Below are 24,407 nucleotides of genomic sequence, written 5' to 3' on the forward strand. Positions count from 1 at the left end.
TGGAATGAGGGAGGGAGGGAAAGGTCAAATACTGAGCCCATGGGCCTGGCCTTAGGGAAGTAACTGGCTTAGCAGAAGGCATGTGGAGGTGAGGAGCTGCCACCACAGGTCTTCTGTACCAAGAGCAGAGGAGACCAGAAACATGGGATTCTCCCCTATGCTCAGCACACCCTGGCCCAGGACACTGGCTCCTCTGGGAGGCTGCGGGACCCAAAGGATACAGCAGGCTGGGCTTCATCCCTCCAGTCCAGCTCCCTGCTATACATCCAGGGCAAAAAAAAAAAAAAAAATTTAGAGACATTCAGGAGACACAGACAGCTGATTCTTAACTGTAATTAAATAATCACAAATTTTTCATTTCTCAAGAAATATTGATTTTTAAAAGTTCTCATTTTTTCCAACATGGAATTTTGCTTTGTTTGCTTCCTTCTTTTCCATAACCCTTATCCCCCCAAAGCCATGACAGATCAGTTAATATCTCGAAGAGGGCAGGTGAAGTTGCTTGGAACAGGTTACGTATTCAGTTTAATGAACAACACCACCATTACTATTACAAAGGGCCTCCCCGACACCCACTGGAGGTCCTTGGGGATTGGGGGGAGGAGATGCCTAGCACTCTTCATTTTAGGGACCCGGGGAAGAGCCAGCTACACTTGCAAGTACGAGGGGTGGGGGGATGGGTGAAACAACGCGCGGAAAGAATAGAATAAGAGGGAGACAGATGGTGTGTGTGTTGGGGGAAGGGATCAGAGATCCTGGAAAACTTATGTTCCCCGATTTGCAAGAATGTTTCCATTTAACCACTTCTTGCCTGACTCCTGATTCTACAGGAGAGAAGCCGGGAGTTATAAGATTGGGGACACCTGTGCCAAGAGCCCGGCCACTCGGGGTGGAGACAGCCCGGAGCGCCGGGAAGCCGAGGCAGAGCGGGGCTTGCTAGCGCCTCCCGGAGCTCCAGCCTGGGTCCGGGACCCAGGTGAAGGGCGGGCTCCCATTCCTCCCGGCAGGAGCCGCGAAGGGGCGGCCGGCCGTTGGGACTGTCCCACGAGGGGGCGCGTCTCGGGCCCTAGGACCCGCCCTCGCGGCGCTGGGCGCGGGGAGGGGACGCGGGAACCCTGGCGCCCGGCGCTCCGCCTCCAGTTTCCGGGGCAGCGCGGTTACCTGCACGGCCCGAGCCGCACCTGGCGCAGGCAGGAGTCGCAAACCAAGCGAGCGCTGAACGGCGGAGGGAGAGCGGGGACAGCACTCGGCTTGGGGGAGCGAGAGGCGGCGGCGGCGGCGTGGAGGCTGCAGGGCGCCTCGCGCCGCGGAGGAGGACAGGCGGCAGCTGCGCTCGGCTCGCTCTGCCCCGCCGGCCGGGCGCGCACCCAGGCCCGCACCGCGCCGCTGCGGGCGCACATGGCAGCGTGAGAGGCCGGCGGCGGGAGAAGCGGGAGGCGCCGGGCCGGGGCCGCAGGGCCGCATGGACAGCGCCGCCACCCCGGCCGGCCCTCACTAGGGGCCCCCAGTCCGCGGGCGCCACCTTCCCTCCCCACCACCCCGACCATGGTGCCTCGGCGGCCGCCCGAGCCGAGAGGAACCGGCCGGAGCCGCTGAGCCGGGGGGCCCCCGTGGCGGCCGGGAGCTGCATGGGGGAGCGCGGGCCGCGCTCGAGAAGATGCCCCGGCCGGAGCTGCCCCTGCCGGAGGGCTGGGAGGAGGCGCGCGACTTCGACGGCAAGGTCTACTACATAGACCACACGAGCCGCACCACCAGCTGGATCGACCCGCGGGACAGGTAGGATTCCGTGTGCCCCCCCGCATCCCGCTCCTGCCCCAGGGGCCACCAGCCGGGACGGGGCGGGGACCCCGGGGAGCTCTGCGGGCCTCTTGCGCTGTCTTCAGTGTGCCCCCCACCCCCCGTGCCCTTCCGGACCGCCGGCTCCTGCCGGGTGGGCAGCTGGGAGGAGGGGTCGGCCGGTGAGTTGTCCCAGGCTACCTCCTAACCCCGCGTCATCCTCTGAGGGGGACTCAGCCCCCCGCCGGCACCTGCCGGGAGTTTTGACCTTAAGCTCTAGCCCCGCCTCCCGCCCCCCCACCTCCCCTTTAGTTAGGTCGGGCGGGGGCTGGGGGAGCGATCTAGCCGAGTGATGCTGGGGCTTCCCGGGGAGGCTTTCCCCAGCACGGGGTGGGGGGGCGGGGAAGGGGGGATAGGAAAGCATCTGGTTTGGAGGGGGTGGTAGGCACCCAGGACTCAGCGGGAGGCTGCTGGAGGAAGGACACTGCGTCCCGGGAAAGGCAGACCAGAGTGTGAATTTTGACAGGTGCCTCCCAGGCTCGGAGAGACGGGCGCAGCGGCATTCTGGGGGCCGGGAGGCCGACAGTGGGAAGGAGAGGAAGGAGCGGGGGAGGGCTGATCGGGGAGACTGGTTCTCCAGGAATCTCACGGCAACTTGGAAGCTGTTAGGATGTAGATAGAGGTGAGAGGCCGCCGCAAAGCCCTGCCCATCGCCTATTCTCCTCCCTGCCTTCCTCTCCTCTGGGGATGGGGGTTCCTCAATCCTGCACCAGCGCGTCCTGACCTTGGTGGGCACCACGCCGGTTGGAGCACCGGATTTTTTTTTTTTGCTGAGGCAGGTGGAGTGTGAGATGGCTGGTGTGGCTCTTAAGCATCCAGACTTTCTCCTGGTTTTGGCTGCTTGGCATTTTTTTTGCACACAGCACCCTCTCTCCATGAATATCCTGGGGGTGGGGGAGGGGGAAGGACCACCCTCTGGGACTGCTGGTTGTCCTTTGCTGTCATCTCTGTGGTCAGTGTCCCAGGAATGCGGAGTTTTCACCTGGTAATTGTGACCTTGGGTGTTAGGTGCTTGTAAAACAATGAAGCTGAATTGTTTGGCTGCTTCATCTTGTGGGGTGGGAATGGAGGTTCCAGAAGTCTAGGATGGGGTGTGTAATCAAGATGAGAGTTGAGAAAAAGAAAAAGCAAGAAAGAAAATGTGAGCTGAGATTGCTCATAGTTTCTGTGAGCACTTTGGTTCATTCATTCCACATGGACTGGGTGTCGTCTCTGAGTTCAGTACTATGCTGAATATCTCATCAATTTAATCTGAAAGACATTTTTAATGCTGAAGAGCTCAGTGTCCCACGGGCAAGCTGCTTTAACCTCTGAGCCTCAGTTTGCCTGTTTGTCAGACAAATGATTTGCTTGGAAGGGAAAGGGTAATAGTGGAACTCTTGAAAGTGGAAGGGATATAGAAGATCAGGGCCCAGCTCCCATTTTCAAACATGAGACAAACTTTGAGATCCGGAGGTGGGATGTGCTTGGGGGTTTTGATCGTCTCACCACTCTGCCTTTTGCCAAATTCTCTGCCAGCTCTGAAGTTCTAGCCTCCACAGTCCCTTGTCCTCACCTAAGACAGACACAAGTTCAAGTTTGTGTGCCCTCCTGCATTTTAGATCCCAGCAGCTACAGAGTCCAGTATGCTGTCAGCAGTTGAATGTCGAGGGCATTGCTAACTCACCCCAGGTCCTGAATCTGGGAACTTCTCTGGGGCACCGAGAGGCTAACACAGCTGCAGAAAGCTGCTTAAGCACAGGTCATTCTTTACCCTTGGAAGAGGGCATGCAGTATAGCTTCCATGGAAAACTGACTTGGCTATGGCATGATTTCCCAAATTTCAGTATTATGTAGACCACCTTTTTTGCTATATCACCTGTGTTATTGCTGACTTAATACTTGACATTGAATCAACCCAATCTGAATTCTTTTTAGCCACTTTTGCAAATGGGAAACTAGCAATATCTATGGCTCCAAAGAGAAAGGAACCTTTAAAAAGTACAGTGGAAGGGGGAAAAAAAGTGCCTTTCTATTTGAAGTCCACGGCCCCAGCAACAGGCCTCTGCAGCCTGTGTTTTTAGGCAGATTGGCAAGCAATGGAGAGGAATTAAAAACACAACTGGCGCTTAAGGAACTGCTCACTTTCTCCGCCTTGCTGTTCACTGGTTTTACTCTGTGCCTTTGTATCTCCGGTCAGCCCACCTGCACCAGCTTGGGGTGGGGCCCCTGATCTTAGGATGCTGAGGGTTTCTGAGCTCACTCTTGCAGTGAGCCAACTTTGGGGAAACAGCTGAACAGAGGGCGTCCACCTCTGCCTCCCTGGAATTCCCTCCCGCACACCCCAGAAGAGAGTTCAACCTTCTCACTCTATCTGTGTGGCCCCAGGCAAATCTCCTTACCTCTCTGAGGTGCAAGTGCTCCTTTGGTGAGAGATGAAAGTTGATGAGATGGTCTCTGAGGCCCCCTGCCAGTTCTCAAATATGATCTCATGGACTCGGCTTTGGCCTCACCTTATCCCCCGTGATTCCATGGCAGAATTGGGAGGAGGGCGGTAGGCAGGAAGGTGAGGGAGCTGTAAGGAGGAGGAAAAAATTGAGCAAAGCTAAAAAAGAGCCAGACTTCTTTGGGGTGGTGGGGTTTGTTGGTGGTGGTGGGGGGGAATTCTGCCAGGGTGGTTACATCTCTGCAGCTGGTTAATGCTATGAAACAAAATATCACATAAAAGAAAAAAGATTCTGCTGGGTGTGTGTGTTTGTATGTCTGTGTGTGCACGCATTTGTCTTTTTTTTTTTCTTATCTGAATCAAGGAGATATGACTGCCCATTCCCCTGAATTTAAAAGAAGTAAGTCAAATGGTCCTTCAGTTAGAAAAGTGATTTCTTAGCCACCGAGAACAAAATAGCATCTCGGGTTACCAACCCTGCAGAATGTCTTGGCACATTCTTCCCTCCGGGCCTGAGCTGTTTTGTGTGTGTCCGCCATGGAGGCTGCTGGGGGTAGGGAATCCAGTTTTCAGCTTCCCCTTTCACCAGGGGGTTGGAAGAGCAGCCAGGCAGCCAGCCTTGCCAACTCTCTCCCCTTCTCACCCAGGGGAAGACTGGGAGGCCGAAATTCCTGAGGACGGTTGTCCCAACAACCAGAGAAGGGCCAGTGGGCAGCTCGGGGCCCTGCCGACTGGGCCAAAGGCTCCGCCAAGCTCCTCGGGCTCCTCCTGAGGTAGGGCTGGTCTTAGAAGGTGCCAGGTCTGTGGGGAATCAGGTGCTGTCCATCTGGCCATGGAGCAGTACCCCTTCAGCAGAATAACCCCGAATTCTTCTGGAAGCTTCTAGCCAAGGGCCAGCACTCTGGGTGTATTTAACTTAGTGGTATGCAACAACAAACGCACTGATTGTTCTCTGAGGAAGAATGGATTGTTGGAACTGGCCCTGCCAGAGAAGGTTCCTGAAGCCTAATTCCTGCTCCTTGGTGTGTGGGGGGAAGGGAGGGGGACTGTGTTCAGACTTTCTTCACCTGGGAGCTCTGTGGGAACAGTTTCTGTGTCTGTGTGATCAGTGCTGGAGGCCCACGTGGCTAGCAGGCCTTGTTGAGAGAACCCAGCAACTTCTCTCATGATATGAAGAGGAATTTTTGCCAACCCTGTTATTACAGGAACAATCCATAGTGTAAGATGTTGGGCTTTACAGCAGGCAAAAGATCTTAATCTCCTTCTGGTCAGAAGCTTCCAACAGAGGTTAAGGACGTTTCTCGAAGAAAAGCATGAACAGGGCTTTTGGCACATCATTTCTCAGGGGGTTCACCGACCCCAGATTCATAACCCCTACCATGGATTAGCTTAGAAACTGCTCATGACTACCTGTATGCCCTCCTGTTTAGCTGAGACATAATGATTGAGAACTGACTGTATTCAGGCAGTCTGCTGAGCACTTCACATGGAGGATTTCTTTTAATCCCCCTAACAACCCTGGGAGTAGATTATCTACCTGAGAAACCTCGAGGCTTAGGGGGCCTAAGTTCGGAGAAAACCACTCAGCTTCTGAGGAGCTGAGATGTGATTGCCAGGCGTGTCGACTCAGAACCCACATTCCTGACCACTCAGCTGCCTGGAATCCCTTGCAGAATCAAAAACCTCTGCTCTACTGCCTAAGGAATTCAGCCTTGGGGAATGGAGCCCGGACAGGCATGATTTCACTTACCTGCTGCCATTCTGGTGTGGCCAGGCCACAGTTATTCAGAGAGCAGTGTAGAAAATGGGAAGAGGGGACTTCCCTGGTGGTCCAGTGGTTAAGATTCTGCACATCCACTGCAGGGGTTGTGGGTTCAATCCCTGGTTGGGAAACTAAGGTCCCATAAGCCACATGGCAGGACAAAAATAAACAAATAGATAAAAAACAAAAGAAAATGAAAAGAGTCTTTGAATCCTGACATCTTTGATCTGCTGCTTATTACCTGAGTGACCTTGGCAAGTTATGTATTCTCTCTGAGCCTCAGTTTTGTCTTCTTTAGGATGGGATGATATATATCAGCTGTCAAGAGGCATTTTGAGCATGAAATAAGTTAAATTGGGCAGGGAAACTATCATAGAGCCTCATATAACAGTAGACACTTGGGAATGTCAAATCTTGTAGCTTTTACAAGGAGGTCAGTAAAGAATCTGCCTGCAGTGCAGGATCTTCCAGGGTAGAGAAGATCCCTTGAAGAAGGGAAAGGCAACCCACTCCAGTATTCTTGCCTGGGAAACCCCATGGACAGAGGAGCCCAGTCAATGAGTTCACAAAGATCGGACCGACTAAGCGACTACACTTTGACCTAGAAAATACTTAAGTCAAATGGAGACCAAGTCTCCATCCAGTTCTGTTCAGTTCAGTTCAGTCACTCAGTTGTGTCTGACTCTTTGCGACTCCGTGAACCGCAGCACGCCAGGCTTCCCTGTCCATTACCAACTCCTGGAGTCCACCCAAACCCATGTCCATCGATTTGGTGATGCCATCCAATTATCTCATCCTCTGTTGTCCCCTCCTCCTACCTTCAATCTTTCCCAGCATCAGGGTCTTTTCAAATGAGTCAGCTTGTCGCATCAGGTGGCCAAAGTATTGGAGTTTCAGCTTCAACACCAGTCCTTCCAATGAACACCCAGGACTGATCTCCTTTAAGATGGACTGGTTTGATCTCCTTGCAGTCCAAGGGACTCTCAAGAGTCTTCTCCAACACCAACAGTTCAAAAGCATCAATTCTTCGGTGCTCAGCTTTCTTTATTGTCCAACTCTCACATCCATACATGACCACTGGAAAAACCATAGCTTTGACTAGATGGACCTTTGTTGGTAAAGTAATGTCTCTACTTTTTAAAATGCTGTCTAGGTTGGTCATAGCTTTTCTTCCAAGGAGTAAGCGTCATTTAATTTTATGGCTGCAGTCACCATCTGCAGTGGTTTTGAAGCCCCCCAAAATAAAGTCTCTCACTGTTTCCATTGTTTCCCCATCTATTTGATATGAAGTGATGGGACTAGGTGCCATGATCTTAGTTTTCTGAATGTTGAGTTTTAAGCCAACTTTTTCACTCTCCTCTTTTACTTTCATCCAGAGACTCTTTAGTTCCTCTTTGTTTTCTGCCTTAAGGATGGTGTCATCTGTATATCTGAGGTTCCAAATCGGGAAAGGAGTACATCAAGGCTGTATATTGTTATCTTGCTTATTTAACTTATAGGCAGAATACATCATGCAAAACGCTGGGCTGGATGAAGCACAACCTGGAATCAAGATTGCCGGGAGAAATATCAATAGCCTCCAGCTCTGTAGCAGTTTGCAACTGCTTTGGACCTTTCTGGTCATGTCTAGCCCTCTCATTTCACTTGATGAAACGGAAACCTATGTCTTGCCCCAGGTCACACAGCAAATGTCAACCTGAGTCTCTGGTGAAAAGTGAAAGTCGCTAAGTCGTATCCGACTCTTTGTGACCCCATGGACTATACAGTCCATGGAATTCTCCAGGCCAGAATACTGGAGTGGGTAGCCTTTCCCTTCTCCAGGGGATCTTTCCAACCCAGGGATCGAACCCAGGTCTCCCGCATTGCAGGAGGATTCTTTACCAGCTGAGCCACAAGGGAAGCCCAAGAAGACTGGAGTAGGTAGCGTACCCCTTTTCCAGGGGATCTTCCTGACCCAGGAATTGAACCAAGGTCTCCTGCGTTGCAGGCAGATTCTTTACCAGCTGAGCTACCAGGGAAAGGTCTCCTTTCTTCTTTCTCATATGTAAACTTTTCCTTGAAAATCAGACCCAGTTTCTTCTCATCCACTGTAATAATTTGAGAGTATTTTATGCTTGTGGTTTATCCTCTGTAATCCTTTTTGGCTGTGCTGATGGCCAGCAAGTTTCTTTCATAGCGTCACAACCATGTGTGAGTCGCGTCATAGGAATGTGTTATGTGTCGAGCAAAGTACAGCAATTGCAAGTGCACTACTATTTTTATAATCAGTTTCAATCGATTTAAGGTTATTGTCAGACTAATGTCACTTTCCACCAATTTACATTCTGACATGCTTTCTTAACGGGAATTATAACCAGCCTGCCAGGGAATTTACCCAAAGCCTCTATTCTCCATGCTTCTGCTCTTAATGATCCACTAATACCTTTAGTTTGGGCCTTTACAATTATGAGAGGGCTTTTCTTCTCCTTCCAAGGCCTGAATTTATGATCTACACGTCTCGTGGGCATCTGCAGTGCACGGGAGTATCTTATATCATTCATTAAGAAAGAAATAAGGTTAAAAGGCACTAATCTAGCTAACAGGAAGAAGTAAGAGGCTTTGGAACCCACAAATGAATAGTAATAAATGTTAATATGTACTCTGGGCTGCACATAAAGTGTTTTATATTATGATCTCACTTAATCCTTTTGCCAGCCATATAAGGTAAATAGTGTTACTCCATCCTCAGATGAGGAAACAGAGACTTAGAAAGGTCATGAATTTATATTTGCTCAAGGTCACCACCACGAGGTGATGCGCCCAGGACTGGAGCCCAGGTGGTTCAACTGAATCCAAACCCGGATTGTGCTGTGCTTAGTCGCTCAGTCATGTCCGACTCTTTGACACCCCATGGGCTGTAGCCCACCAGGCTCCTCTGTCCATGGGGATTTTTCCAGGCAGGAATGCTGGAGGGGTTGCCATGCCCTCCTCATTGTAGCCATTTTAGGACTCCAGATGCCCTGTCTACAAACTGGGCTGGAAAGTTACCATTCACTCTTAAAATGAGGCCAGCCTGCTGTGGATCTCAGGGAAAGATGCTGGCAAGGAGGCTTGATCAGAAAAGCCAGTGAAATCCACATGGTGGCTTGGGAGACCAGAGGGCACAAAGGCTATCCTCTGGGAGCCGCCAGCCAACCAGAGCTCTGGGAGGGAGGGAGAGAACAGACAGAGGCAGGGAAACTCTGAAGGATGCAGTGTGTGGAGAGTTCAAAGCCATTCCCAAATTGCTTGGGTAAATGCTCCCAACAGCCAGGGACTTAGTAACCACTAAGGCAGCTCCTTCCTGTTATTGCCCCTCCTGCTTTTGGCCTCAACAAACTGACCTGATTCCCCACTCCCCTGGGAGCCCGGGGAGCCTTGCAACACAGCCTTTTTGAAGAGAAGAGAGTCGGGTTGCCTTAGTTACTGGGAAGGTTGGAACGCCAAGCTCAGGTGCACAGGAGGAGAGACGAGGCTAGAATCAGTGGGAGCTGGAAGGTGGCCGGCCTGCTGCTGCAGAACCCTCGGTCAAGTTTTGGCAGCATCTGCAGGGGTGCCAACTTTACAGCATTCGCCTGTCCATGCTGAGCGCACCTGGAGCTCTCTCTCCGGCCACGTCTGCCTTCAGGTGATGACGATCTGCCCCCAGCTCAGTGAGGGGCCCAGGATAATAGAAGCCCCCTTCCCTTGGAGAAATGGCCTGGGTAGCATCTCCTTGTGCTTCCGCTTGGACAGGGCAGAGGGCTGGATAGGGGCTGAGTCCGGGTAAAAAATACATGCCCTGCCTCTCCCAGCACAGAGGGTCCAGCCAGCCAGCCGCACACCCTTAGGTGGAACAGCTAGAGGCTCTGGTTGCTGCTGCTGACAAGCTTCTCAGCTGTTCTGGATCCCTGTTTCAGACTGAGATAAAAGAAGAGAAAACTCAGAAACTGGATACAGTGGCGTTTTGTTATTTAACCTTCACCAGCGGGCCATTAAGCCTCTGGCTCCTGAGCAGCAAAGCTCCTGCCAAAATAACGGGGCCGGGTGAGGGGGTGGGGGGGCATTCACTGTTGTGTGGGAAGAACATAGAAAATTCTACAAAGATGCTGGACCAAGGAGAGGGGGTGGAGAAGAGAGCAGAGACGGGGCGGAAAAAAGGACCAGTGCAGTGGGTTACGTCCCTGCACCACCACCCCCGCCCCCATTGCTTCTTCCGTGCTTCTACCCATGACATCTCACCATTGCAAAGAAACGGGATCTTTCAGTTTCAAATGTCTGCCAAAGAAAAAGGACTAAGGCTTAAATTCTCCTTCAATGGTCGGCCAGGAAAAAAAAAAATGAAGCTGCATCAAGATTAGGGACACCTTTGTTGGCTTTTTTTCTTCCCCTGCTCCATTCATCACTCTCTGGCAGCCAAGACACCAGGCCAGCGGCAGCTGCTGACTTTCCCCAGCCGGCTGCCTGCTGTTGCCGGGCCCGGTTTGATGGCAGCCCGGCTGTCCCCAAGCTGGCTTCCTCCTCACCCAGTGGCAGTTACTTTTTCGGTTTGTCTCTGGGCTGCCCTTAGGATCCACTGACTGGTGCCTGACTAGGGAGGATAAAATGTCAAGATCCAGGCATCAGGTGGCTGTTAGGATGAGATGACCCTGGGACAGCCTTCTGATCCTGCATCTGTCGTGGCTTTTCTTGGATAGTTAGGGCTCTGTGAGCGTGGCACTGTGTAGTCCAGGAATTTCTTCCACGTGCATTTGTATCATAACCGGCCCCTGGTGATCGCAATGATAATGGTTATATTTAGTCATCTTTATCTAGTACCTGGCATGTGCCAAGCACAGTCTTTTGCGCATAGTATTTTTCTGACTTAATGGGGAAACTGGGGTTAAGAATGGCCAAGGGACAAATTCAAGGTTGCATGGGTAGAAAGGGGGAGAGTTGGAATCTGAATCTAGGTCTGTCTGATTACAGAGCCTTAATCTTTGCACCACTGCAACCTTCTCAGTGCATTTGGAGAGAGGAGGGGAAGAGGGGAGGAGAGCAAAGGAAAGGGAGCTTTTTAACTACAGAGATAACACACCTGTTAGCATATATACCTTGTTCACTATGGAGGAAAATGTTTGTGTGGCTCCAGCCCAATGCTGGTTTGATATATCACACAGTTCCCTGCAGTGGAAAAGGTCTCCATAAGGATCTCCAGAGGCTATCAAGTCAAGTCCTGCCTTTGTCATTTCCAGGTAGTAGGTCACCTTGAACAAAGCCCTTCTCAATTGTTTAAAGCACAGGTAAGGAGGGCACGACTTCCCTGTGGCTCAGACAGATCCGGGTCTCCCACATCTGTCTACGATGCAGGAGACCCGGGTTTGATCTCTGGGTTGGGAAGATCCCTTGGAGAAGGAAATGGCAATCCACTCCAGTACTATTGCCTGGCAAATCCCATGGACAGAGGAGCCTGGTAGGCTACAGTCCATGGGGTCGAAAAGAGTCGGACACGACTGAGTAACTTCACGTTCATAAGGAGGGCTTACCAACCCCCTGAGGGTTGTGGGGAGAGGAAAGGCGGATCTTACCCAGTGCCTGCTACACACGATTTTCACATGGGAGCTGGGACTAGTTAGGCGAGTTTACCCTTCTTTGCCTTGGTAGAGGAACAAGAACCATTGTCGCCTCCTTTCCAAGTCAAGTTTCTTCCTGCTGAACCAGGGTTCACTTGAGCCACGTTGACATCAGAGTTTGCAAACCACCTTGGGGCACTCACTGTATAAATAAACCAATAAATTCTTTTCCCCCTGGTCTTATCAGAGGCAAGCCCTTCTTTGGAATTTCTGGAGTGAAGTGACTCTTGCCAGGGAGCTGGCACCAGGGTGGTGTGTGAGGCAAGGGTAATGAATCGCAGTGGTCATGGCTGAGTGAAAATGGCTGCTGTGGGAACTGGACTGGGACGTGGGGGCACGTCTCTGGAATTCGTTGATAACTGCTTTGATATCCTGGTCCTTCACTGGGGCTTCCCCGTGCCCTGCTGACGAGCCGTTTGAGAACCTGCTGATTTTAGCGTGGAGGTAGCACAGAAGGGCATTGGTATTTATCTCGTCCCACCCAGCCTGGGGTTGGCCATTCATTCAGCAGGTATTTATTGTGTGCCTGCTGGGCTTCTGGCTCCGTTGCCCTAGCCGAGGATCAGAGCAAAGTCCCTGCTACAAGGGGGTGTACCCTCGGGTGAGGGAGATGGGCAAACAGTTAAACAGGCAAATTACATTATGACCAGGGGCTTGGTATTTGCTACAGTTTGACCCATCTCAGGAAGATGGAGGGATGACCGTGTCTTAGACACCAGTTGGTAGTTGTGGTGTGAGCTTAGATTTGGATCTGAGACACCTTTGTACCTTCCGTAGATAGGGTGTTACCCAGAGCCAGTGAGGATGAGCTGGTCACCTGGCTAAGTGCTAGGAATGCAAGGGTAACACAAGACCGTGTCCAGCTCATAACATTTACTACACATTAGTGAGAAACTGTCATCAATCTGTGCAAATAGAAATCCCAGGCTCTCTGAACCTTTTTTTTTTTTTTTCTCTCCTGTGTCATCTGGACTCAGTTTAAAAATATTTATGGAGCGCCTGTAAATGGATAGAGTATCTGAAATATGCTGGACATTGTTCCAGCACTGGGGATTTAGCAGTGAGTACTCTTGCCTGGAAAATCCCATGGATGGAGGAGCCTGGTAGGCTGCAGTCCATGGGGTCGCTAAGAGTCGGATACGACTGAGCGACTTCCCTTTCACTTTTCACTTTCATGCCTTGGAGAAGGAAATGGCAACCCGCTCCAGTGTTCTTGCCTTGAGAATCCCAGGCACGGGGGAGCCTGGTGGGCTGCCATCTATGGGGTCGCACAGAGTCGAATATGACGGAAGAGACTTAGCGGCAGCAGCAGCAAGCCACAAAAATCCTGTCCTCATGGAGTTTACATTCTACAGCAGTGATCGTCATACTTGGGGAAGCATCAGAATCACCTCGAGGACCTGTGAACCCCAGTCCCACCTGTACGCTCCCACCGCTGCCCCTAGTTTGAGTCAGTTGTTTAGTCACTAGGTCGTGTTTGACTCTTTTGCGACCCCATGGACTATATCCCGCCAGGCTCCTCTGTCCATGGGACTTCTCAGACAAGAATACTGGAGTGGGTTGCCATTTCCTTCTCTGAGAGTCTTCCTGACCCAGGGATCGAACCTGCGTCTTCTGCATTGCAGGCGGATTCTTTACTGCTGCTGAGGGGCCCGGAAATTTGAGTTTCCAATAGGCGATACTGCTGGTTTGTGTCTGTGCTTTGCATACCACAAACAGTTGATTTATTGACTCCTCAACAGTAACCTGGAAGTGGGGAGAGTAGGGGAGCACCATCTCAATCCGTGTTTCACAAACAGGGAACCGAAGAAGGCAGATGAGGTAGCTTGGCCCTCCTTTTTATGCTAAGTGGGCTAAAGGAAGTGACTTCAGGAGCAAGCCCTGTTTACCTGCATCCCTATGATGCTACGAGCAGTTTTGTTCTGGTTCTTTTGCTGACCCGAAACCTCAGTGGTGGCACAGTCCAGTAGGGTTTTCTCCTGCATTGTGAAATACAGTACAGGGAAGCAAGAGGGCTGAGCAGATCCAGGGAGGACATTTTCTTTATCCGAGAATGTGTGGAGTCACGTATCCATGGTCACAGAGAGGAGCAGAGGGAACAGTCTTCCCTGTTCCTCCCTGCTGAGCCAGGGTACCTGTGCCAAGCAGCTCTCCTATCCCAAGTCTAGGAAGTCCAGGGGCGGGGAAGAGGCAAAGTCCACCCCCCAACAGAATCCTCGAGGGAGGCCTTGTCCATGGCTCTTCCCCTTGACCATGACTTGGACTGTGCATGTCCCCCTTCTCACTGGCTAGTTGGCCAATCTTGGTTAAGCCCCTTAAAGCCTCCTGAGGCTCAGTTTCTTCATTGACAAGATGGGAATACATTAGAGCCTACCTCGTAGGCTTGGTCAGAATCAAATTTAAGGTCACTGTCCGTATAGTTCTAAGTGCAGTGATTAAGGTCTCCTTGCTAGCTTTATCTATACTTTGGTAGTTTCTGCTCAGTTCATGTATTTTGAGCACCATAATTTTTTTGGACATAAGCCATTTCTCATTTCTCTGGAAAAAAACGGATCATACTTAAGCATATACACATCTTCCTGGTCAACAAAGACTGGGAGGGGTATCTTAATAGCTCAAAACATTTCAAACCAGCCTGAATGGTTTATTCCTACTACTGATATGAAACAAATATTTGCCAGCTGCTAGTGGAGGACCCTGGGTGTTTCTTCAGCTTTCTTATTGGTCACCAGGCCTGTCAGTCAGTTCAGATCAGTCACTCAGTTGTGTCCAACTCTTTGCGACCCCATGAACCGCAGCACACTAGGCCTCCCTGTCCATCACCAACTCCCAGAGTCCACCCAAACCCATGTCCATCAAGTCGGTGATGCCATCCAACCATCTCATCCTCTGTTGTCCCCTTCTCCTCCTGCCTTCAATCTTTCCCAGCATCAATGTCTTTTCAGATGAGTCAGCTCTTTGCATCAGGTGGCCAAAGTATTGGGTTTCAGCTTCAACATAAGTCCTTTCAATGAACACCCAGGACTGATCTCCTTTAGGATGGACTGGTTGGATCTCCTTGCAGTCCAAGGGACTCTCAAGAGTCTTCTCCAACACCACAGTTCAATAGCATCAATTCTTTGGCACTCAGCTTTCTTTATAGTCCAGCTCTCACATCCATCCATACATGACCACTGAAAAACCATAGCCTTGACTAGATGGACCTTTGTTGACAAAGTAATGTCTCTGCTTTTTAATATGCTGTCTAGGTTGGTCATAACTTTCCTTCTAAGGAGTAAGCATCTTTTAATTCCATGGCTGCAATCACCATCTGCAGTGATTTTGGAGCCCAGAAAAATAAAGTCAGCCACTGTTTCCCCATCTATTTCCCATGAAGTGATGGGACCGGATGCCATGATCTTAGTTTTCTGAATGTTGAGCTTTAAGCCAACTTTTTCACTCTACTCTTTCACTTTCATCAAGAGACTCTTTAGTTCTTCTTCACTTTCTGCCATAAGGGTGGTGTCATCTGCATATCTGAGGTTATTGATATTTCTCTCGGCAACCTTGATTCCAGCTTGTGCTTCCTCCAGCCCAGCGTTTCTCATGATGTACTCTGCCCAGGCCTGAGTGGTTCTCAAAATGTGGTCCCCAAGCAGGACATCAGCTTCACCTGGGAACTTGTTAGACCTGCAGACTCTCTTGTCCCATCTTGGACTTACTGATCAGACACTCTGGTTGGGGGGAGGGTGGTTGGGAGCCCTGCGAGCTGTCTTTCAAGGAGCATCCCAGGGGACTCTGCTGCCCCTTGAAGTCTGGAAACTACTGGCCGAACATTTGTAGCCAGAATGCCGTAAGGTATTTTGTGGGTGGTTGCTGGCAAAATCTGTCCAGGTTTGAAGAGCCTTCTGAGTATGGGTAGATGCAGCCCATTGAAATGGTCATCAGCCTGAGAACATTTTTATATCAACCCCTAAACTCTCATTTCTTTTTAAAAATATTTATTTATATATTTGGCTATGCCACGTCTTAGTTGTGGCATGTGGGATCTAGTTCCCTGACTAGGGATCAAACTTGGGCCCTCTGAATTGGGAGCATGGAGTCTTAGCCACTGGACCATCAGAGAAGTCCCCCCAAATGCTTATTGTCCAAGTGGGACCTCTGCAGTTCTTGCACCAGGTGTTACCATCACTTGACATGTTTGCATCAAGATTCAGCTCACATTCCCCTGTCCCTGGTGGTGATCAGCATCTTTGCTTCACCTTCCTCACAGACCGTTGTGCCCAAGGGAGCCCCATCTCTTGTTACTTCAGCGTGAAAGACTTATCAGGAATCAAATTCCCGTCGGACACTTTGGTGCCTGAAGGGCCCATGGGCTTGGACTGCAGCATTCTCGCTTGCCCAGTGGCACATCCATCAGGATGTTTGGGGTTCCCTAGAAGTCAGTTGGGTCATCTCAGGTCTGAAGTGGCTCCAGCCATGCTTCAATTACCTTCCACTTCTCTTGCATGTTGGCTAGAATTGAGAGCAAAGAATGTATTACCTTGGTGTGTTTCATTCCTGGTGAGAATGGTGCTAAGAAGTAGGTACAGCAGTGACCAAAGACAGACGTCATTCCTCATGAAGCTTATAGACACATAATGAGAACATGAACCAAATCCTTACAGATCGGGAAAATAAAGAGGACGCTGTGTTCAAAAATAATAGCCCTTGTAAATGACACCACACGTCAAGTTATAGAATTTAAAAGTTGTGTAGTCAGAAAAACTGTTTGCTTTTAGCTTTAAGTAAAAAAAAAAAAAAGAAAGAAAGAAAGAAAGATGGATCACTATTCGTCTATGATAACCACGCAACCTCTTCAACTGAGTTTTCTTAATTCTAGTCCAAAGAGCATGGCACTCACTGTAGTGGCAACAAGAGGTGTTTTTCTTTCTTTTTTTTTTTTTGAATGAAAGATTCTTTCAATTCTATAGCACTTTACAGTTTTCAGAAGTTTCACACATGTGATTTCATATGGTCCCCTAATAACCCTCGCCTCCTACATTGTCCCTCTCCTCTTCCCTCTCCCCCACTGGTAACTACTAGTTTATTCTCAATATCTGCGAGTCTGCTTCTTTTGGTTTTATTCACTAGTTTGTTGTATTTTTTTGGATTTCACATGTGAGTGACATCATCATTCTTTCTCTGTCTGACTTATTTCACTTCGCATAAGGCCCTCACAGTCTATCCACGTTGCTGCATATAGCAAGATTTCATTCTTTTTTATGGCTGAGTGGTAATCCATTGGACATGTATATCACATTTTCTTTATTCCTCTGTTGATGGACCTTTGATACCATTCTAAGTTTAAGAAGCGATGATCAATAGACTTGTCCCAAGTCATTCCAGAGACTCAACCAGGACTAGATCCCTTCAGCCTCTCCCCATAACCTGGCCTACTTCTGGGACCTCACATCCAAAACATCTCCTCCTTTCTTCAGGCATCTATGGATGTTTCTAGTGCTCAGGTGTTCTCTTTCCAAGAGTAAGTCTTCGGTCTGACCAAAGTTCCAGAAGTGTCACCAGGTGACACGCATGGCATCTTCCTTGACCTCCCTGTAGCATCTAGCAGTGTCGCCAACTTCTGCCTTTATTGGTGGTCTTTCCCATCCCTTAGCTTCTCCCTAGTGGTGGCCTGTGTCCCCCAAGCCTTCAACCACCTCCTGTGCAGTGAAACCTCAGGTGCTCAGTTTCCTGCTGGATATCACTTCTCTGCCCAGACAAGCACTTCAAACTACCACGGATCTAAAGTTGAATTCAGTCTCCGACTCAACCAATGGCTTTGCCCACTGGGGTCCATCAAAGCCACCCCCACCTGTGTCTATTGAAACCCCATCTCCTCATAGGCCACACCCACTGGTGGCCATTGAAACCATGCCCACCTTGTCCTTTGAAGGGCCACCTCCCTCACTGGCCACTTGGGACACCACTTGCTTCATGAAGCCTTCATCATGTGCCATCTCCCCCCGCTGCTCTGCTGAAAGGAATCTACTTTAAGTCAGGCCTGTTCTGGTCCAAAGCAGTAGAGGCCCACATGACATGGCTCCAAGAAAGAGGCTACTGTGAGATTAGAGGTTTTGCTGGAATTTAAGGAAGGTCATAGCAACCCCCACCACCGGACTGGCGGGAGCTATAGCTGGAGTCCGTGAAAAACAGTGTCTCCATACATGCCCCTCTATTCCCTCCTGTCGCAACCCCAACCCCCTACCCACCCCCAGAGTTATGGTTTCTGCTACCTCCTGAAACCTTTATACAGACTATACAAATCTAAAGTTTGTTCATACATTCATAAACCATGTTATGAATTAGTTCTGCTTCGAACTTGCTGTGTGACCCCCAGGCAAGCTACTTAATCTCTGTGAGCCTCAGTTTCCTCTATACAAATAAGGCTAAGAGGAGTAAAATAATAGCCCAGATTTTATTGAGTGCCAAGCCCCGCTCCAAGTGCTTTACATTTATTAGCTCAATTAACTATCACACTAACTTTCTGAGGGAGGTACTATTACTGGCACAGAGAGGATAAGTAATTTGCCCGAGGTCACACAGCTAGAAAGTCGAGAAGCTAAGATTCAAACTCAGGCTCTCTGGCCCCAGAGCTCACGCTACTAGATTGCCATTCATTGTGAGGGTTATTGTGAGAATTACAGGACAGATTCTCTTATTTAGGACACACAGCCCAGGGCAAGGCCCGGAATAATTACTTAAGAATGCTAACAGTCATGACATCATCACAGCATTTGCTTGCAGGTGACCCATCTGACCTTCGCAGCGCCAGCCAGTCTCGTAATTCTCCACCTCAGCAACCGCAGCTAACTCTGTGTCCCCAGTTGAGATTCTTGCGAGACACTCATTTGGAAAGATGACAGAGCCGGCCTTGAACTGGACTCATCTGGTTACAGGGAACTGCATCAGGGCTCAGGGGTCATGTACCCCCACGGGAGCTGGCCACTCAGGTGAGGCTGTGGGTAGCTGGCACCCGGAGGCTGTGCTTTCTCAGAACCCCCAGAGTCCATGTTTTGGAATGCTGTGGCAGTTTGGGGACCCAGTGGTTACTCTCTGAGCACATGCTCGATTCTGAGCCCCACTTTTGGCCTCATCTCCCTTATGACAAGTTCCCATTCATTAGCGTGACCCTGACTTGTGCTCCTGGAAGTGGGGACTGTGGACCAGCACACCAGCATCTCCTGGGAGCTGGTTAGAAACACAGACTCTCAGGCTCCACCTCAGAACCCTGAGACTGCATTTTGACAAGATCCCCAGTGGTCCTTTCGCAGGTTAATGTTTGAGTAGCACTGGCCAGTCAACACGACTGATGTTTGCATAGCCCTGTTTTATTCTTTTGTTCTGTAGCTGACTCTGCCTCCAGACACAGATAGCAGGTAGTATCAGTAAGCAGTGGGTTCTCACATCTAGGTATAAACACTACCAAGGACCGGGAGCTTCTCAACCTGTTCCTGGAATTCCACTTGGGATAAGGGATTGAAGCTGGATCCGGAAATGGGGGTGGGGGAGGTCTCAGTGGAAAGAGGATCACACCTGCTGAGAAAAGGCCTTGAGAAAAGGTCTTGAGCCTGCAGCATGCCCACCAGCAGGGTCAGAGGTCAGATCCGATGCAGGCTACAGGGCAGTCCACCACTGTGGCCCCCAGGGGGCAAGAGACAGTCAGAAGATGGGAACTTTGGTGGCAGGGGCAGTGTCCCTTGGCTGTAACAAGGAATGAGGAGGTGGCCTGGCAGGCACCTGGCAGAAACCAGAGGCAGGATTCCAGTCCTTAGACAACAGTGGCAAGAGCAAGGCAAGGAGGTCTGGGTCCCAGAGAAGCTTCCCAGGCAGGGGCATGAGCCAGCAAAATAAACAGCAGGTTCCGTGCAACTCTGTCCCTGGAACTGTCTTTGAACAGGGCAAGATACTGCCACGTGGGGACTAGCAGAAACAGTGCCGATGGCCAAAACTGGGGGCCAACTGAGCCAGGGTCCATCAGTCGCTCCACACACATTCCCTCCACCCCTTGACCCGCCTGGTGCAGCCCTGGTCCCAGCCAGGGGCAGCCTGAGCAGGGTGGCGCTGGGGCTGGAGAAGGCAGTCTCCTTGAGGGGCCCCCGGGGGTGGGAGGGGCAGGGAGCCAGCCTAAGGCTGCAGAGAAGTCTGTACAAGGCCTCACCTTCCTGGCAGGAGAGTGGCGGGGAGGTGTGGCAGGATCCCAGAGGGCTTTCCCATCGCTGCTCCCTGACCCAGCTTCACCTGTGAACAGTGTTCCTGCCTAAGCGTGGACCTTGCCCCGACGCATTCCTGAGAGAACCACCCACCAGCATCCTGGGAGCACAGTGCCAGTGCCTCCGGGGGAGCGAGGCCCCTGACGCCCTCCCTGCATTCGTTTCCAGTTTGTTGGATGTTGTCTGTGTGTCTGTGTAAGATGACTAAAGAACAAGTCATTAGTGAGCTGTCCAAAGTCCCTTTGGGGACATTCCAGAAAAATGAACCAATATCCCATCAAAGCCATGGATGCGGCATTCCTTCAAAGCAGAGTTTCTCAGAGTGTGGTCCACAGATCTCCCTGCCTTACTCCCCTGTGAAGCTTATAAAACCCAGATTCCTGGGCCCCCACCTGAAAACAACTGAATTCGAATCTCAGTGAGGTTTCCCAAAATTTGCATTCTTACTAGGATCCCCAGCCAATTCTAATCCACCTTAATCTTGAAAACTTGAAAACCTCTCCTCCCACCGCCCGTGAGGCACTTTCTTTCCTTTGCATAAACCAGGTCCTGTCTCTGCCTGCTGGTGGTGCTCCCTTCCTGTTCTGCTACACCCAGATGCAAGGTCACCTCTTCCTGGGAGCCCGCCTTGCTATCTTTGTCCCAGATCATGTAGGGGGGCCATTGTGCCCCGCTTCTAACACGGCTCTTGCCACATCGGTGTCGTTTTTTTCATATCTGTGTTCTCCACTGAATCTTAAAGCATCCCGTCAAATCTCCCCAGGCTCAGCACAAAGCTGTGTACATAATTAGGACTAATAAATGCCTGAATATACGTGAAGGCAGCTGAGAGGGACTGATGAAGCCACAGAGCAGAGGGTGAAGTCAACGCTTCCCAATAGTAAGCTCCCATATTCCGATTCTCCTCTCAGTCGATCTGAAGTCCTCGGTTAAGTTTTGAAGCCGGAGAACAAGTATTGGACCCAAGGAGAGTCCAGGGTTCTGGCTGGCCTGGGGCACAGCCCACCCGTGTGGGCCTGAGGTGTCCCCCGTGGAAGCCTAGCTACATTTTAGAAAAACTCCAGCAGATAAAAAAAGGGAGGGGCATGATGCAGAAGAAAAACGACTCAAGGATGGTTTGCCAGCCCTAAGCCTGACCCCAAAGCCCAGGCCTCTAGAATGTTCAACACCCCCTCGCCTCGTCAGGCAGGGCGGGTCAAAGAATAGAGCTATCAGACCATGAAACGCCCAAGAGTCAGTTTCCCCCAGCCTTTCTCAGAGATCACTACCACCATTTTCAGTGTGAGGCTCCAAATTGCCATTTGCCAAACTGGGAAATGTCGACCCAGCAGAAATCACACAAAGATAGGAGAAGCCCGTGGCCGGCTGCCTTCATGGAGTCAGTGAAGGGAGAGCCGGGCGCCTGTGAGCTGAAGAATGTGGCCCATCTCCTCGCTCTGAAAAACAAAATGCATTTCCTTATTCTTAACAACTTGAGCACCACGAAAACCTGCTTTACCAGTCCAGGGCACCTCCTCTGATCTCTGCCTTTCTGTGTATATGTGGGGTAGGGAGGGAACAGGGTGGCTTTGGAAAAAGACCTGGCCTGGTGAGACTCTAGGGTCAGCCCAGACGGCTGTGACCACAGAGGACCTCAGCCCTGGAGGCAGACTGACTGGTTAACATGTCACCTCGGTCCAGTCAGAACTTTCTTTGTTTCTTTGAAGAGAAAGGATTGGCTGAATTGTAGGTGACTGGGCAGAGCAGCTGAGGGGGAGCACCCAGTGTTAAGTGTGGGCTCTCGGAATCCTTCAGACAGTTGCCAATGAGACATGGAGTATTTATTTTCTGCCGTATCAGTCAATAAGGATGTCCAGTCGTCAGCGATTGCCTCCCTCCAGTGTGAGCCATTGAGCCCTGCTACCGCTGCTGCTAAGTCACTTCAGTCGTGTCTGACTCTGTGCGACCCCATAGATGGCAGCCCACCAGGCTCCCCCGTCCCTGGGCTTCTCCAGGCAAGAACACTGGAGTGGGTTGCCATTTCCTTCTCCAACGCATGAACGTGAAAAGTGAAAGGGAAGTCGCTCAGTCGTGTCCGACTCTTCGCGACCCATTGGACTGCAGCCCACCAGGCTCCTGCATCCATGGGATTTGCCAGGCAAGAGTACTGGAGTGGGGTGCCATCGCCTTCTCCAGTTGAGCCCTAAGGGGACACAGAAAGGAAAAGAATATCTGCCATCTGGCAGCTATCAGACTATAGCCATTCCCTTTGGTGAGCCCCAAGGAAGCTCAGGATGTGAAAAATACAAGATACTGGCCCCAGATAGCTGAGATGCACATCAAAGGAATGGTTTCATGTGCCCCTCAGCCCAGATTCTTGCATCTTCCCTTGTGTAGAAAAGCACTAAATTCCTTAATCTGGGTTATCTGGTTTTCTTTAGTTAACAGTAATCTTAAAACGTTCAGACTGCCTGTTCATAGAGCTTCTCTATAACCTGGCTTCTCTCCTCATCTCATGCAGAGTTCTCTCAGGGTTACTTGAGATGTTGTCCTCCGGGCTTGAAGTCCTAAAAATTCCCACTGACTAAAACATAACTCTCAAGTTTTAGGTGGTAAATATTTTTTTAAGTCGACACTGAAATTCCATGAGGGCATCTGTATGATAGGATTTTTAGGTCGTTACTGAATTTCTTTCATACTTTAAAAAAAATGTTATTTATGTATTTGGCTGCACTGGGTCTTAATTGCGGCATGCAGGATCTTCTGTCTCCCTTGTGGCATGAGGAATCTTTTGTCAAGGTATGCGGACTCAGTTGCAGTATGTGGGATCTAGTTCCCTGAGCATGGATTGAACCCAGCCCCCCTGCATTGGGAGCACAGAGTCTTAGCCACTGGAACACCAAGGAAGTCCAGAAGGATTTATTTCTGAATCCCCTCTCTATCTCTTCTCATCTCCTCAGATTACACTTGGATAGCTTCCAGGAAGAAGACAGGATGATGTTACTGTTTGTTCACATTCAAAAAATGATACAAGTTCAAAAATCTTGTTTGATGCTACAGCAATTGCTCCACCTGCCACCCCAGCTGGAGGTTGTGACAGCTGCCATTTACTAAGGAATTTTACTGATTGACTTGTGTCTCCTGTCCAGAGGAGGCAGCTAAGGCCCAGAGAGGCTAGGAAATTTATCAAGGTCACACAGCAAGTTGGCGAGAGAGTTGGATTTTAATGCAGGCGTTGTGACTGCGCAGCCCCAGGTGCTTGTCTTGCTGCGTGGTTGTCGCATAGAGGTCCCTGGTGCTTGGGGATGTAACATCACTGACCATTTCTCCACCATTTCTCAGAGCATCTTGTGTACACGTCCTGGTTAGAGGATTAGTTAAGCTCTCACACTCTCCAGGGAGCAGTGGCTAGACTCCTTGCCTCCTTCCTAGAGTCCACAGGCAGTCAGATCCCATAGACCCTAACTGGTCCCAGGGCAGTGAGGATGAGAGACCTGCATCTGTGGCTGGAGGAGCCAGCAGCCAGGTCATGATGACCCACAGGCCACGTGCTCCCTGTCACTTCCCAGGTAACCTCCGCCTCCCAGCACCTCCTCTCCTATCTCCCTCTTTGCTCCCTGCCCTCCTGGGTTCTACAGCTGTTTGGAAAGGTGGGCACAGAGAACTTTTCAGAAAGAATCCAGTTCTCCTAGCGTCCTGGTAGCCTCTCTCACTCGAGAGAAAGAGAAAGAAAAGCAGGATTGTGTGGGCATGAGAGCGAAGTGTATGGAAACAACTTAGACCCGACTGTTCATCATCCAAGAAGAAGGTCTGTCTCCCAAGCGTCCCCATTTGCAATCAGGGGTGCCGCCCGCCTTTGTGAGGGGCCACGCCATGCTGAGTGATGTGTTATCAGTGCAATGCAATAGCCTGATGACATCATGAAAATCCAGGCTTTGGGAGAGAACATGTTCACAGGCAAGAATACAGCGCTGAGGAGATGGAAGGGCCTGGTTACCTGGTATAATACAGCTTTTATTGTATAACCCCTGAGTTTATTGGCCCCTTGCTCCTGTTCTCTTTGACAAAGAATGATTTTTTTTTTTTTTTAGACTTTCTGATTAACAATCAGTAGTTTAAGCCTGCTAATCATCTCTTTAGCTTGGCATGTGAACCAAGGAAGGGCCATGGCTTGTAATCTGTTCTCTCAGGTCCAGAAATTCAAAGTGTCGTCAGCCCCAATTTTTTTTTCAAAAACTAGACTATTATTCAGGATAATTCTTATCATAATTATAATAAACATTCTGAGGTTTGTTATGTAGAGATGTGTTTTAGTTCACTTAAAAATTTTTTTTCTTATTCCTTTTTTCCAAAAGTTTTCTTTTTCATCTGAGTAAAGCATACATACGGAGAAGGCAACGGCACCCCACTCCAATACTCTTGCCTGGAAAATCCCGTGGACGGGGGAGCCTGGTGGGCTGCAGTCCATGGGGTCTCGAAGAGTCGGACACGACTGAGCGACTTCACTTTCACTTTTCACTTTCATCCATTGGAGAAGGAAATGGCAACCCACTCCAGTGTTCTTG

The 24,407-nt window shown here is 50.3% G+C and overlaps 1 protein-coding gene and 1 non-coding gene across 2 annotated transcripts in view; both read left to right on the forward strand.

Moving 5' to 3' along the window:
- Positions 1–1,138: 1,138 nt before the first annotated feature.
- Positions 1,139–24,407, forward strand: part of WWC1 (WW and C2 domain containing 1) — a 167,645-nt gene continuing 144,376 nt past the window's right edge. Inside the window, 1 exon segment of the mRNA XM_002689365.7 lies at positions 1,139–1,776. Within this exon segment, the coding sequence (XP_002689411.1) occupies positions 1,658–1,776 (119 nt within the window). The 5' untranslated portion in view covers positions 1,139–1,657.
- Positions 21,529–21,597, forward strand: MIR2462 (microRNA mir-2462). Its single transcript, NR_031212.1, has one exon. It is a non-coding gene; the product is annotated as a microRNA mir-2462 (primary transcript).

Source organism: Bos taurus, chromosome 7 (genome assembly GCF_002263795.3).
Source record: "Bos taurus isolate L1 Dominette 01449 registration number 42190680 breed Hereford chromosome 7, ARS-UCD2.0, whole genome shotgun sequence".
In the NCBI taxonomy this organism is placed as follows: domain Eukaryota; kingdom Metazoa; phylum Chordata; class Mammalia; order Artiodactyla; family Bovidae; genus Bos; species Bos taurus.